The 16123-nt window shown below is 43.0% G+C and overlaps 1 protein-coding gene across 3 annotated transcripts in view; it reads left to right on the forward strand.

The window, feature by feature from the left end:
* TAFA5 (TAFA chemokine like family member 5) overlaps positions 1–15756 on the forward strand; it is a 530796-nt gene extending 515040 nt beyond the window's left edge. For all 3 annotated transcript variants that reach the window (XM_031940885.1, XM_031940886.1, XM_031940884.1), the window contains exon 4: positions 13431–15756. In XM_031940885.1, the coding sequence (XP_031796745.1) occupies positions 13431–13439 (9 nt within the window). In that variant the 3' untranslated portion in view covers positions 13440–15756. The remainder of the gene's footprint in view (positions 1–13430) is intronic.
* The last annotated feature ends 367 nt before the right edge of the window (positions 15757–16123 follow it).

Consider the following 16123-nt stretch of genomic DNA (forward strand, 5'->3'; position numbering starts at 1 on the left):
TTCTTTCCTTTTTCTTTCTTTCTCCCTCCCTTCTTTCCTTTTTCTTTTCTTTCTTTCTTCCTTTCTTTTTCTTCCTTCCTTTATTCCTTCCTTCCTTTTTTCTTTCTTCCTTTTATTTCCCATCCTTCCTTTATCGCATCCCTCCTTCATTTCTTTCTTTCCCCTTCCTTGAATCCTTCCTTTTTTTATGCCTCTCCTTCACTGTCTTTCTTTCATTCTTCCCTCTTCCATATCCTCTTCCCTCCTTCCTTCTTTCTCCTTCCCTTCAATCCTTCCTAGTTACTTGTGTGTGCAAGGGACAATTCATGGAGTAGGCACGTGGCTAGTAGAATCAAGAAGCAGAGGGGAAGATTAAGCATCTGCAGAGTTCAGGCAGCACATTCACAGAATGGCCTCCAAAAAGGATGTGTTTTAAAGTTGTCCATGAAGCATGAACAGGTCTTTAAATGATTGTGCTCCGGACATCAAAGGCTCTAAGAACTGCTAAGTGCTCCCCACTGGCCCATGGCTACAGCACTCTTATTTATTAAGGAACTGTGTGGAAGGCTACAGTGTACACTGGAGGGCAGGCCCTGTGAGTCTCCTGTCTGACTAAGATAAAGCATAATGTGTTGGGCTTCCTGGAATCCAGACTGGGTGTGTTGGTGGTGTGTGCACAGGCATGTGCCTAAGTGGACAGTGTGTGGATAGGATGACTTTTCTCATTTGTCATCCTAGGTCCTCAGACTGGGATCTTGAAAACTATCACAATTCATACCTACTCTTGAATCTCAACCAGTTTCCCCATCATCCCTTTGCCATGCCATAGTTTCTCATTATTTTTGCTTTTGGAGCCCCTCTCACCTGTGCCCATTTTCTGGAATTATAATAAGCTTAAATAGCTTTGTTCCAAGCATATCAGGAATAATCTTAAAGAGATCAGATGGAGACAAAAGAGAGACTGGGAAGGCATGGAGGTATAGCCCAATCACTGTATATTGAGCTCCAGAGGACAAGCACGATCCTGGTAACCCATTTGTTTGGGAAAGAGTAGCCTTTAGTGTCCTGGGTTTAAAGATTCAGTCACCTGGAGCTGGAAGAAATTCTAGAGGTCATTCAGTTAGATCTCTACTTCCTTAGGAAGGCCTTTCTTTCTTTATAGAACAGGATCATTTATTTAGCAAACAATTATGAGATACCTTTCTTCCTAAGTACAAAGGAAGGAACCTACTTATTCTAATATTGGGGATATAGGACCATCCACAAAAGTACAAGAAGAGAAAAAGGAAGAGAAGAGATTGAGCATATGAAGAGTTTAATGAATCAATAAACATTTATTAAGTATCTACCACTCTGGCAGGCACTGTGCTAAGACCTAAGCATTCAGAGAAGTAAAAAAATGGTCCTCGATCCCAAAGAGCTTAAATTTAACAGAGGAAGAAACACATCTATCCAAAACAAGCTATATACAGAATAAATAGGAAGTAATTAATTAAAATAATTAATAAATTATAATTAATATAATTAATAAATAAAATAATAAAAAATAATAGGAAGGAATTAATTAAAGAGAGCAGTGGAATTAAGAGGAGTTGGGGGAAGGCTTTCTAGAGAAGTTGGGATTTTAGTTGGGGCTGAGAGGAAGCCAAGTAGGTCAGGAGTTTAGGCAGAGGAGGGAGAGTGATGTAGGAATAGGGGATAACCAAAGAAAATGGGCCAAAACTTAGAGAAGGACCCAGCCAGGAGGCAAGTTCAGGCAGCAGATTCACAAAAGGGCTTCCACAAAAGATGTGTACAGAGTGCTGAGTCAGAGTCTGGGGGTGATGAAAGGTGGCAATAAGTCAACTCCCCTACCTCATGGGGTCCCTACCTCATGGATCTTCCAGTCTAGTAAGGAAAAGATGATGCATACAGATACTTGCACATCAAAGTGTGCAAAAAGAAAAGTGTTTGTGCAGGTGTCATAGGTATGCAAGTATCCTCCCCTATTGGACTATAAGCTCTTTGTGACAGATCCAAGGGCTGTTTTCCATCTTTGCATCCCAAATGCTAAGCACAGAACAGTGGACGTAGCAGTCAGCTAATGGAATGCTTCACCTGGAGACTTCTGACACTTCCTAGTTATGTGACCCTGGGAAAATTGTGAATCTCTCCTGGCCTCAGTTTCCCTATCAGTGAAATATGGATAATAAGAGCATCTATGTTTCCTAAGTTTCTTAGGATCAAATGAGATAATATTTATAAAGCATTTTGCAAACTTGGAAACGCTATATAAATGTTGCTGCTGTGATGATAATGATGATGATGATGATGATGATGCAGTTGATAAATGTTTTTGCTGAATGAATGAATGAGGTCCTGGGGTGGGTTGCAGGTAATTCCTGGCTTGGGGGAGAGGTGATCTGAGAAATGTATTTCACAAGGACCTCAATGGACTTTAATGGATAAGGGGACATTCAACAATTCTGGGTTAGGGAGCAAGAAGGCAAATATTTGGGTAGAAGTAACAGAGTCAGATAAAGCGAGGAGTTAGAAACACTCTGATTCTATTTGGAGGCAAAGAGTTTCCCAATTTGGCTGGACCATAGACACTTCACAGACAAATTCGGATGGGTCATTTGAAGGCAAATTATAGGGATTTTCAGCCAGTTTAAGAAGAATTATGAAGGCTGACTAATCCCTGTACCTTTGCCTATAGGAAAGGAGGAACAGGGAGGGGTTGATTTGGAGAAGTTGTAAGAGAGAAGCCAGGGAAACTGACCTCATCTCCTCAGGAAATGGGAGAAATTGAGACCATGGGAACCATGTCTCAAGAGAAGGGCAAGTTCAGTCTGCTTGAGACCTGGGAATTCAGAGAGGAAGGAGCCGGGCAGCTTAGTCATTATATTTGCAAACTGTTGTATGGCAGAGACCAACCTCTTTTCAATGGTGATCTCCATATGGGGGCTTCACCCAACTTTAAGCCTTAAAAGGAAACCCCACAGAGGAAGATCTGAATTAACAGCTCCTTTTTAAAATTTTATCTGGATAAAATCTTCTTTTCAGGAGACCTAGTTTCAAAGCTAATCTGGGAATTTCTTTCAGAAGAACCCAGGCTCCTAAAGGATGATACTATAATCAAATTAGGAGAACAAGGGATAGTTCACCTATCAGATCTTTGGAGAAGGGAGGAATTTATGATAAAAGAACTAGAGAACATTATGAAATGCAAAATAGACAACTTTAATTACATTAAATTAAAAAGGTTTTGCGCAAAGCCAACACAAACAAGAAGTACACACACACACACACACACACGGGGAAAGCACAAAGCTGGAGGGAAAAATTGTACAGCCAATGTGTTTGATAAAAACCTCATTTCTAAAATATATAAGGAATTGTGTCAAATTTATAAGAATTTAGTCCCCAATTGATAAATATCAAAAGATATGAATAAATAATTCTCAGATGATAAAATTAAAGCCATCTGTAGTCACAAGGAAAAAATGCTCTGTCATTATTGGTCAGAGACATGCAAATTAAAGCTCTGAGGTACTACCTCATACCTCTCAGATTGTCTAAGATGACAGGAGAAGATAATGATAAATGTTGGAGGGGGTGTGGGAAAACTGGGACACCAATGCATTGTTGGTGGAGCTGTGAGATGATCCAGCCATTCTGGAGAGCGATTTGGAACTATGCCCAAACGGCTATAAAACTGTGTATCCTTTGATCCAGCAGTGCCATTATTGAATTTGTATCCCAAGGAAATCCTAAAGGAGGAAAAGGACCCACGTGTGCAAAACTGTTTGTAGCAGCTCTTTTTTATGATGACAAGGAATTAGAAAGTGAATGGATGCCCATCATTTCCAATGGCTGAATAAGTGATAACATATGAAAATAATAGAATATTATTGTTTTATTTTAAAAAATGATAACCAAGCTGATTTTAGAAAGACCTGGACAGATTAACATGAACTGATGCTGAGGGAAACAAGCAGAACCAGGAATACATTGTATACAATAATAGCAAGACTGTGCAATGGTCAGCTATGAAAGACTTGGTTCTTCTCCACAGTTCAGTGATCCAAGGCAATCCCAAGAGACTTTGGATAGAAAACTTTGGACAGAAAAACCCAAGCTTTGCTGTTTGTGTGCTGTGTAACCTTGGGGGAAAATGATGGGGTGGTGGTGCTGTCCAGTCCTGGAGTTCCATCCAGGAATGATATTGTTCCATGAAAGAACTCTCTCTCCTAAGGTAAATTAACAGTTACTTTACAAGAAATCATCCTAAATTCCTGGGGCAATTTGAGAATTAAGGGACTTGCCCCTGGTCTCACAACCAGTAGTTAAGTGGGTTCCATTCTTCCCAACCTCTCCCCAATCCTGCTCTTTATCCACCACTCTGAGCTGCCTCTATTATTAATCTTGTTGTCAGCTAATATTTCAATGACATTTGAAGTTTTTTGAAGTAATTGAGCCTTGACAACCTTGCAATTCTCTTCAAATTCTCTTTGTAACAGATACTCTCTGAGGTCCCTTTCAGCTGTAGTCCTGATAGACCTAATGTCCAGCTTCCAGTCCCCCATTGCTGTGCAACCTGAGACTTAACTTCTCAGAGAGATCCAGTTTCATCCCCTTTGATACGAGAATAATAGTTCATGTTCCACTGACCTGATAGCACGGTTGGAAGCATTAACATGCTGTGGGGAGGGGAGTTGTCAGAGGATCTGAATCTGGGATATCCAGAACCAGCTACAAATGCCCACGAGCACAAATGGGTAAAAGTCACTGAAAGCATCTACAACTTGGAAATGGCTACATAGAGATGTCTAGACTTTTTTAAAACATTTCATAATACAGTTAGACTTAGAAGTGCATCATGTGTACTTTTTCTTTTTGAGTTTTAGACATTAATCAGCTCACCTTGGTTCTGGACTGGCCCACAGTAGGTGTTTTAATAAGTGAGAATTGAATCTGTGAATGTCTAACAGCTCTGGTACAGCTCACCAGGTGAGGAAAAACAAATACAAACAAGTTTTCCTCAAATAGTTAGCAATGGAATTATATTGGTATCATTTCAATCCTGCACTTTCTCTTACTGGTTAATCATTTGATCAACAGGTATATATTAAGCACACACTATGTGCCAAGCACTGTGCTAGATGATGGGAATATTAAGTACAAAAATCAAAGTAATTCCTGTCCTCAAGAAGTTTACATTCTAACTAGGGAGGTAGTCTGTCTGTCTGCTTGTCTGTCTCTCTCTGTCTCTCTCTCTCTCTCTCTCTCTCTCTCTGTCTCTGTCTCTGTCTCTCTCTGTCTCTCTGTCTCTCTCTCTCTCTCTCTCTCTTCATGTTTGTTTGTGTATCTTTGATTTTGTCTTTGTGTCTTTCTTTTTTTTATCTGCCTCTGTCTCTGCTCTGTCTCTGTATATCTGTGTCTCTCCATCTCTGTTTCTGGAGATAAATACACAGTGTTTGGAAACCTCTGGGACAAGTGAGCTGCGTGTAGTGTTGCCCCAATATGAGCTAAGCCTGTAGGGGATCCCTGGACTATGTAGAAAGTCAGAAGATTGAAAAATGCTCTCACTTCACTTTTCTGTCTGTGGAATTTGGGGTAAACACCTTACTTCACTAAGACTCAGTTTCCTAATGTGTAATGGTAATAATAGCAAAAATAACGATCCCTGCGGTATATTCCTCCTACATGGGAGAAAGAGTCCATAGTGCTCTGTAGGAATGTGACTTCTTAGAGGAGTTTCCCATGACTCCTCCAAGTAGAGGGGACCTCTCCTTGACAATATTTCACAGTCTTGTGTGTGTTCTGTATAAACATGTCATGATCCAACCACACTATCTTTATTTAGTACCTACTATGTGCACAAGCAAAAATGATCTCGTTTGATGCTCACAGCAACCTCGGAAGGAAGATGCTTTCATTATCCCCATTTTATAGATGAACAAACTAAGGTAAATGGAGATTATGTGATTTGGTCAGGGTCATACCGTTAGAAATCAAGACTAGCTATGGAAAAGTGATTTACCCAACATCCCACTTACACTAATTTCCAGGCTGGGTCCCATTCACATCTTGGTGCTGGTGTGCTTTGTCTCTGTCTCTCTCTGTCTCTCATCTCTCTTCCTCCCCCAACTTCCCCAGGAGCCAGTGCTTCCCAATACTTTGTATGCACGATGGGCTTCAAGGCATTGTGTCTGGGGATGGAATCTCTAGGTTGCTATGTGCCTTTGGGTTTCTGGGGAAGCTTAAGTTGGGTGCTCACTGTTAATTATATGACTGGCATGATTTTGAAAAATAAAACAATAATAATGATAATAGTAACAATAACTGACATTTATGGGGCACTATAAAGTTGGCAACGTGATTTACCTGCATTATTTCAATTTAATACCCAGGAACCCTGTGAAATGTAGGTACTTACCAGAATTACTGCTGCCTCTTTTTTTCTCCACGGAAGAATAGGACTGTTCCATTTTCTGTTTCTAGTTAAGTTTAAATGCTTTTGCTTGACCATCAAGGCCCACCTCCATCTGGCCCTGCCCACTCCTTCTCCAGGTTTTTCCATTTCCATTCCTGTTCTAACTTTTCCAGGAAGCTTTCTTGGATTCCCCCAACTTCCCCCTCAAACCTCACCGAAAATCCTGCCTGTCCCCCATACACTAAGCATATATTATTATACTTAGTCTATATTAAGTATAAATAATTAATAATAAAATTATATAATAAACATCAATAACAACAATATTAATTAACAATATTAATCTTCATGTGCAGATAATATTCATTAAGTATAAAATTGTATGGAATTCTTTAACTTGTTCAGTGATTTAGTTTGTCACATGGTTAGTCCCGTTAGTAGAATCTCTCATCTATATGAGTAAAGTCCCTAAAAAACAAAACAAAAAATCTTTCCCACCTAAATCCTAATGAGGTACAAAGCTGTAAGAATTATTATACCCATTCTACTAAGGGGGAGACTGAGGTTAAGCAAAAGAAGTGAAGGTCACACTAGCAGGTACCTGACTTCAGACACGGCACTCCTGCTAGCGAATCAAGCCGTTTTAAATAGTATTTCTCTGCCGGTCCCCGCTGAATGTGCCCCTGACTGGAACCTGGTGAGGCAGTTTGGTAAAAGAGCAAAGATGGCGAGCTTAAGGTCAGGTTATCTGGATTTAATTGATCTCTGCCAGAGAGTTCCTGTGCCTCAGTTTCCTTATCTGCACAACAGGGACAATGCCAGCTGCTTAAGCCGCCTCATCCAGCTTGTGAGGCCTGTCAGATGAGATAAAAGATTGTCTGAAGGTGGAAAGTCCTCTCCGGCTGACTCCTGAGCACAACACCTTCCTGTGACCCGGCGGAGCCCGGGCTTTGGCAGAAAGGCATCCAGGACAGGCTCACAACTGATCTGTTGGGAAAGGGGGGTCACAGGCTGGCACACTCCGGACTCCGCCCAAGAGGAGTGTCCGACCCCGCATTGTCTGCGCTCCCTTTGATTGTTGTGATGCACACAGAGGGCAATGGGAGAACGACAGGGGAGTGGAATGGGCTCATTCTTCTTTTCATGGATTCCGGGTCTCTGGAGTCGGCATTTGATAAGGTTTGGGGTATAAATATTCAGGGCCGGCCTCATGCTGCTGGGTTGACCCTTCCCTGCCCTGCTGTCCCCTTCCCCCCTTTTTGCCCACTACGCTGCTCATCCTTGGATGCTGGGGCTGTTCATCTTGGCAGGAACCACTGTCATCCCTCATCCTCTTTCCTGAGGAGACAGGAGCATCCCCCCGGAGGTGTCTCGTGCCATCCCGGAGCTCCAAGCTCCTTTGTAAGCTGGCATCTGTTGGCAGCTTCTGCCTGAGCTCCCTGCACCTCCTGTGAAAGGAACATAGAATGAACCTCGATGCACACAGCAATTACACATGGTTACACGCCTTAGAATCGGGCGAAGGACAGGAAGAACAATTTCCGTTTAACCTTGGCGACTCTTTGTCTGGTTTGGGTCTTTCTGGCTTAAAGAAGAGCCTGGGATGGCCCCAAATTTCTCCAGTCTGCTTGATGTGAATGAGCAAAGAGTTTGCTAAGAAAACTCAGGTACCCTGTGTGCGAAATCACCAAGGCTCATGTAGAACTCTTGCTATATCTAGGAAAAGGAGCAGTAGGCAAGGGGGGCATCCACCGAGGTCAGCCTGAGCCCTGGCAGCTGGAGCTTCGGGGGCTCTGAGGCTGAGGAGAATCAGTCAAGCTTCCCTCGGCAAGGAGGCAACAAGTCAGAAAGCCCACTCAGGGGGACCCTTGGTGTCGGAGCGGCTTCCCGTGGACTCTTGGTCCTGGGTGGCTGCTTCCTAGTGAGACAGAGCCAGTTACTTCTTCCAGGAACCTAGATGGGAGCTTGGCAGAGTAGGCAGGCTCCCTGCGTTCCTTCTCATCGGGGTCCCTGACTTCTGCAAAGAGTCCTTCCTGAACTGTGGGCTCCTGAGGTTGGAAGCAAACTTGGAGGGCAATCTCACCACCACCACCAATAATAATAAGAGCAACAATATTAATAATAAAATTATATAATAAACATCGATAGCAATAATATTCATATTACATAATAAACATCTATAAATAATAGAAGCAATATTAATTTATATTGTTATATATTATAAATTAATATATTAATATGATGTGCTCATTCCATTAATATTAATAATTATCAGAGCAGCACTCATTGGTCAGGGTCACCCAGCTAGCATCAGCATCAGTATTTCAAGCCAGGATTTTCTGAATCCATGTCCAGTTTTTTAGAAAAGTCCATTCTGCATATGGAGAACTCCAATTGGGAGGAAATCAACCATAAAGAATCGTCTTATGCTGAGCACTATCCCAATTTAAGAGGGTCTTCCTGAGAGGTGATGAGGTCCCTGTCCCTGGAGGTCTCCAAGCAGAAGCTGGATGACTGTCTCAGGGAATATTTCACACAAAATTGTTGTGGGTACAGGACCAAAAGTCTCTAAGATCTCTCTGAGGCTGTAATAGGATGCATGAAGCCCTCCCAAGTACGCCAAGATAGAAATGCCGAACCCTTTCCTCTGGCCTCCAAAATCCATTAATGTAGGTTCCACTCTTTCTGCCCTTGTCTCATTCTTCCCCAGACTAATTCTTGTGGATTTCTTTAATGTTATACAAGTTGATTTATCTCTAACTAGACTGTAAGCCCTTAGGTAGGAGCCATATTCATGAACAATCCTTTTAATCAGATTAATAATTAAGCACCTACTATATGCCAGGCACTGTCCTGATAGATTTTTAATATGAAGTATTTTGTGTTCTACTAAAAAAAATTCAATATTAATTTAATACAGCAAAAACTAAATCTCTGCCATGATATATACTCACCTAAGTGAAGACAAGTATTTGGTTCAATGGATGAAATACTAGACTCGGAATCAAGAATAACTAGGTTCTGCCTCTGAGATTTATCAGCTATTCTTCCTGCCTGTGTCCTCCTCAGTAAGAAGAAAAGGAGACCTTTTGTAAAGTCCATTGGATCTTTCAATCTATGACTGTTTATTCTAATTTACCCATAAATGTTTTGTTCATACAGAGATGTTGGCCTGATATCTTTTCCATTAGGATGTGAGTTTCCTGAAGAAAACCAGAAATTGTCTTTTGCCTTTCCCCAGCACTTAGCACAATGCTGGTACATATTAGGCGCTTAATAAATGCTTAATGCCTGACTGAGTCCCTGAGAAAGGGTGGATGTTTTAGAGATATTACCTGCCTTGCTCAGAGAATGAGCAGAAGCCCCTTCCTTAACTGAGCCACCTTCTGAGGTATTATTCCATGCTGAAAATATGAGTCCCAAGTCACCTCTTGGCTTTGCCTCCTTGGGGAAAATGAGACCTCTTTCTGAGAGCTTCCTTCAGTCTCCATCCCCAAGCCTTTAATCATATTCACGGCTAGGTCCATTTTGTAAAGGACTTTGAGCTCTTCAGATAAAAGCTGTCCTTGAAATGAAGAGCATGATGGATGGATGTTACAAAGGCTCTGAGGTAACAAGAGAAAGAGACAGAAATAAGAAGAGACAGAGATAGAGACAAGAGAAAAGAAAAGAAAAAGAAAGAAGAGACAGAAAGGGAGAGACAGAAAAGCAGAGAGATAGAGACAGAGTGAAAGGAAAGGAGAGAGAGCAAGAGATACAGAGACAGAGAGGATGAGAAGAGAGGAGAGATCATTGAAGAAAAGGAAGAAAATAGAGAGACTCTGTAAGAGTTTAAATTCCCTTCTTTCCTTCCATCTCCCCTCCAGTTGGGAGCCCCAAGAGTTCATCTTCTAATTATTGGCCTAATGGCCAATAGAAAATATTGTGCATAATATAGTCCTTCCATTTTTTGTAGAGTCAGAGAATATTTAGAATTGTTATCAGGAACCTTGAAACAGAAAGTGAGAAAATTTAGAGACTTGGGAAAAGGGATTGTGGGAGCTAAAAAGAGTTTTGCAATGGAAAAAGAAGGGGAAGGGTCTTAGAAAAGAGTTTGTCAATGCTGGGAGGGGCTGAGAACAGGGAAAGTCAGGGCTGGCAGGGGACCTTAGAAGAGATAATAGTGTGTGGTAAGGGTCAACCTCCACCCCCACCCCCCTCTTCCAATTAATCAAGCAGAGACAACTTAGGAGAGGCAAAAAGGAATTTACTGCTTTCTCAAGAGAAAGAACACACCCAGTGATAACCAAAAGATGGTGTCAGCCAGGGAGTGAGTGCAAAGAACTCAACTAAGCACAAAACTTTTATCCCTAAGGCCCAAACCACAACCACCCCCTTCCCCTGCTCTTCCTTCAGAGTTCACACTATGAACCCAGGAAACTTTTGTCCATCCAAAAATAAAAATAATAAAATAATAATAATAATAATAATAATAATAATAATAATAATAATGCAAAGAGGGAACTGGTCTGGAGAGGGAACAGGTCTAGACTTGTGTTCCATCACCCTTCTTTCATCTCGTTGTCACTGGTCAGAAATTGTTAGGCAAGTGGTCATGAAGGAATATGAATGTTTTGGAAGAGTGCTCTGTATCCTTCCTGAGGGGGACTTCACTATTTAAATATTGGGAGACATTGCTGCCATCTTGGTGTGGTGGATAAAGCACCTGAACTCCAAAGGGATTGATTTGTTCATTCATTCACTGTGCCTGATTCCAGAAGTGTAGGAGAGGAAGCACCTTCCATCAAGGATGGGGGCCACTCTACTCATTTTGCATCTTCAGGGACTGTCTGTAGCTCCAAGTGTCCCAATGATCTTGCCAGGGTCACAGGGCCAGGACAGACATGGGTCTACCAAGCTTGGGGGCTGTTCTCCCTCTGCTGGGCTTCTCTGGTTCTCATCTCTCATTATTCCTGTTTCCATAATGAATGTATTATTATAATAATCACAGCTTGTATCTCTGTAGCAGTTTGCAAGGAGGATGGCGGGAGCCTCCCCTCTCTCCCCATTCCCTCGGCCTCAGGTCTTGTCTGCTTGCTGTCTGTCCTGTCAGAAGCATTCGGGCAGGGAGGTAGTTCTCTGATGGATGGACCCAAAGGTACAAAGCTCAGGATAACCAACCTAAGGATGGGCCCGATGAAGCCGGCCAGTCCTCTGGCTGGGCATCCAACTCTACAGTGGGTGTGAGATGTCCAATAAGGGAACTGTGCCAGGATGGGCCCTTTGATCAGAGACTTAGAGTGGGAAATGACCCTAGGAAACTGAGTCCAACTCTCTCATTTTAGGAGTGAGGAACAGGGACAAAGCCTCTGACTCCCTGTCTGCTGCCCTGCTTTGGACCAATGACAACAGGATGGGGAATCTGAAACAACTGGGCCAAGCTTCATAAAGTGACCCCTGCCCTCCTCCTCTAGTAGAACCAGGTGGATGTGGGCATGTGTTGCTAAGACAATCATGAACCTAGAAACAGGAGGTCCTGGGGTCCCCTTCTTCTGCCTTATCACGGAGAGGACAGTTCTTAGCCTACAAGTCACAGAGAAACTGCTGGTCCACTTTGGGGAGCTCCCTGCACTATGACATCACAGTTCTCCTCATTCTCCTCTCCTCAAAAAGGAAGCAAAGATCACAAGCACTATATAGGATATCCTAAAACTCTTAGTGCCCATTTAAACTATTCAGCCATTCAAAAACTTGAACCTGCACTTTGATTTTGGGGACATCCCGAATCTCGTCTGAACTCTCTCTTTGCTCCAGCAGCAAGCACACAGTAGATACATAATCCACATTTTTGTGATTGCTTTTATTTCTATACTATTATATCTCTGAAGTTGGAATCTTGATCCACTTCTGTAAGCATGGAGTCTCCCTGCACATTTTGAAGTAAGTGGTGGTGGTGTCCCCTCAAAGTGCTACCCACTGTGCCAGAGGGGTCCTGATCCTGCCTTAGGGTCCCTAAAACCTAGATTCTTCCAGGAAGTCCCCAACTCGAAAGGGAGGAGGCTCATTTCCTTTCCCAGAATTAACTCCAAGAAGTCCCTAAGACCAAAGTTAGGTCTGGTTCATGTCTATGATGTCCCAATAAGATGGGGTGCAGAGTCACTTTCAGGAGAGGGATTCAGTGTCAATAAGGACATCAGGCATAGGTCAGCAAAATATTTGCTTCTCTACCAGAAAGACTCATGACATCCTTCCCACTTCTAAGGGAAGTGCTTAATTGGTACAAGTCCTTTTTGGATCAAGAATACTCTGTGACTTATGTCCTTGATACTATTTTATTTAATGCATGTAAAAACCTGAACTTGTGAAAATGAGACCATGGACTTCATCCATCATGCTGACTGTCCAGTGGGCCAGTAACAGAAGGTGGTATAGAACTCTTCTAGAGACATGTCAGTGGCTATGAGAATGCTTGCCCTGAGAACGAGATCCCTATCCAATCTACCCAGACCTGGGAGGAAGGAGGCCTGAACTATGGGACCTTGAGCGGGTCCTTTTGCCTCTACTGCAATTTTCCCAACTCTGAAATAGAAACTATAAAACCATCAACCTTCCAAGTTGTGACGATCAAATGAAACAGATGTTTGTGAAGAGCTTAGCACATAGCGGGCACTATATAAATGCGTATTCCCTTCCCCTTTGTTGTCCCTGCTATTACTATCATCTGAATTAACTCTGCTACAAACTGACTGTCTGGCTTTGGGCCTCTAATGCTTTCTCAGTAAAGTGGACCCCTGTCTACTCTCTGTGATCCCAGGTAAGTCCCTTTCCTTCGTGGAGCCTCAGTTCCTATCTGTAATTTGAGACAGCTAGAACAGACACATTCCCCAGCGCATTTGGGGTCGCCAGGACTACTTCCATTAACTTGGCTTTCCGTGGTTGTCTCATCTGGTTCCACATTCTCTTTTTCCTGAGGCCTCGGGACCAAATATCTTGCTCAGATACCCCACGGTCCCAGAACCCCAGGACTGACGTGTTTCTTTTTGTCGATCCGCAGGTCTCCTGACAGCTGCAGCATGAGCGAGCGTGTGATCTCCTGGGGACGACGGCTTTAGGCTCTGCATGAGCTCCTTATCTTAGTCAAGTTTCTCCCTCCGTGGATCATGGCCCGTTGTATGTCCCTCCCCTCCACCGTCTGTTTCTCTGTATCTCATCAAAGACAGCCTCATTCTTCGACCGATGCCATGCGCTAAAGTCTGTCTTGGCCATCCAAGGAGCACCGAACTAGGGACCAGAGGGAGCAAAGAGATGCTTGGGCATTAGCAATACCAAGTCCGTGATGAGCGCCCATCCCCGGGGTCCACTCAGCTGCTGGACTCAATGTGACCCACGCGGTTTAACGGGAAGAGTCGCCTGCAGAGAAGAGTCCATTCAGCCTTAGAGAAGACTGTTTTGTCTATGGGGGGACACTCAGGCGCAAGAGGGAGTCTCTCCTCGTGCCCTGGACTGTCTGAGTCGCTTTTATTTTCTTATACTTTCAGTATATACAATAGACCAAAGAGCAAAATCTATTTTAAAGAGGACACAATCTTATTGTTAAAGTTATCTGGGTTAAATTGTAGAGGGGAGGTCGGGGTGGGGGGAGGGAGCAGAGACATGAATGAATCCTGTTGTCGGGGAGCGAGCTGGGCGGTTGCTGTCCAGCGGGCGTCTTTACAGAGGCGTCTTTACGGAGGGGACGCTGCAGTCCATAGTCACAGGAACTGCACCTGAAGAAAAGAGTTGCCTCTAAAAGAATACAGACAGAGCATGGAGAGTCAGTAGCCGATGATGTTCTAGACTCAAGCAAACAGACTTCCATAGAACACAGACTCGCCGCCACTGTGTAGCCACCCGCGCCGTGGCCGTGGCCCCTTTATCCCTCTGTACTTAGATTGACTTTATCGTACTAAAAATCATTTTCCGTTTTAACCAGTTAAACATGCCTCTTCTACCGTTCCATTTTTGATAGTTGGATAATCCAGTATTTGCAAAGAGCATGTTTGGTCTCCTGTGACCTCTGTCTCATCCGATGCACCATTTAGCACCAGAAAGCAAATTAAAGAAAAAAAAAGTAACACTTGTTTGAAAGAGATCATTAAATGTATTTTGAAAATCCTAAAGTTATATATTTAACAGTTTTTATATGTTGTATATTTGTAGAGAATACTATTTAACAATTAACGTGGTAGCTCTCGCAGGCCTGATGAACAGTCCGACTCCCACTGGGCTTTCTAAACCCGACAGTCCCGGGAGTGACGATACCACACGGGATATGAAGCACGGCCAGGGAGGATACTTTCGGAAAGTCACCAGTCCTGTTTATATCACATAAAGGCATCCAACCATCACACTGGTAGAAGATGGGGCTTCTTTTAGGTTTGTCTTTGGAATTTGGGGAGGGGTCTCTCTCTCTACTGGTCAAATTTGGTGTAAAATATTTTAATCATGGTTTTTCCAACTGAGTTACTCTCCCCTCCCCATTTTCTTCCTCCTTTTGCCCATGAGTCTATTTTTAAGTTGGTTGCCAGTCCCTCTCCTGTGTCCCCATCTTCCAAAGTCCTTAGCCTTAGGATTATTGGGTAGGGGAAATGATGTTACACTGGAGAGAAAAGTTTGGAGCTGGGTGAATTCTGAGCTCTAATACCTTTCTCTACTTACAGTGAGCATGTGATGAGATCACAAGAGCTAATGAATCTCCAGCTCTGGTGTCCCCTTTTCCCCAGTGATGAATTGTAACCTGATTCCCACATCCTTTCTGAGTTTCCACTGTAGTATACTACCTATTAGTCCAATTAATATTAGGAGTATCTTAGTTCTATGCTACTAAGAGAAAGCATTTAGAGGATGATCAAGAAACCATAGAGTAAAGCTCAAAAAGAACATGTCCATTTGATTCAAGCCTGTTCCTGGGGGAATTACAGACAGTAATCATGAATTTAGTAATATTTCTGAAGCAAACCAGTGTATATGATGCTTTTTTCTTTCCTTTTTCAAATTGTATAACAGGTCTGACCTGTATCTGAATAGCAGTTAGCGCCCTCACTCACTGGGTACTAAATGCCGTGTAATGCAGGTTGGCCCTCCTGCCCCAGAAAGGACTGACAATGGGTTCCACATGACCAAGAGTACTGGGAGATGCATTGACCCATAGGTTCCCCAACCCAGACTGTCTCCTCCTTCCTCCCACCTCTGGTTGTTTCTTTCCGAAGAGAGTGTAGTCGCCTTATTTAGCAAAGACCGAGAAATTTAAGATGTTACAACATTTTCTGTTGCTTTACAGTATTCAGTTTTTGTGTTGATTCCGCTAAATTATGGAAATAAAGAAAAAAATCCTTTTATAAGCGAGCGTTTTGTTCCCTAGCCGTGACATGCACATAGAGGGAACAGTGGCAGATTCTGGGAGTCGTGGGGAATGAGGACTTGGGAAGGGGTCTTGGGGAAAGGACCAGTTTAAGTCATGGGGCAGGCCCTTTTGGAGGGTTGACTTCTGACAAGGGCTGTGCATCTGTGACTTTGGCCGTTCCGCAAGCAGGACAACACCTTAAACAGGGAAAACAGCAACGAAAGGACTCATCCAATAAGACCCAGCCTCAGAGCCAACATAGGTTAAATGGGGACCTCCCCAGGTTGTTTCCCTATATGTCTCTGTATTATGAGTTCACTTTGTTTGGATTGTGAAACAAGAACCGAGCGAGGTGGATGCACCAA

Source organism: Sarcophilus harrisii, chromosome 5 (assembly GCF_902635505.1).
Source record: "Sarcophilus harrisii chromosome 5, mSarHar1.11, whole genome shotgun sequence".
In the NCBI taxonomy this organism is placed as follows: domain Eukaryota; kingdom Metazoa; phylum Chordata; class Mammalia; order Dasyuromorphia; family Dasyuridae; genus Sarcophilus; species Sarcophilus harrisii.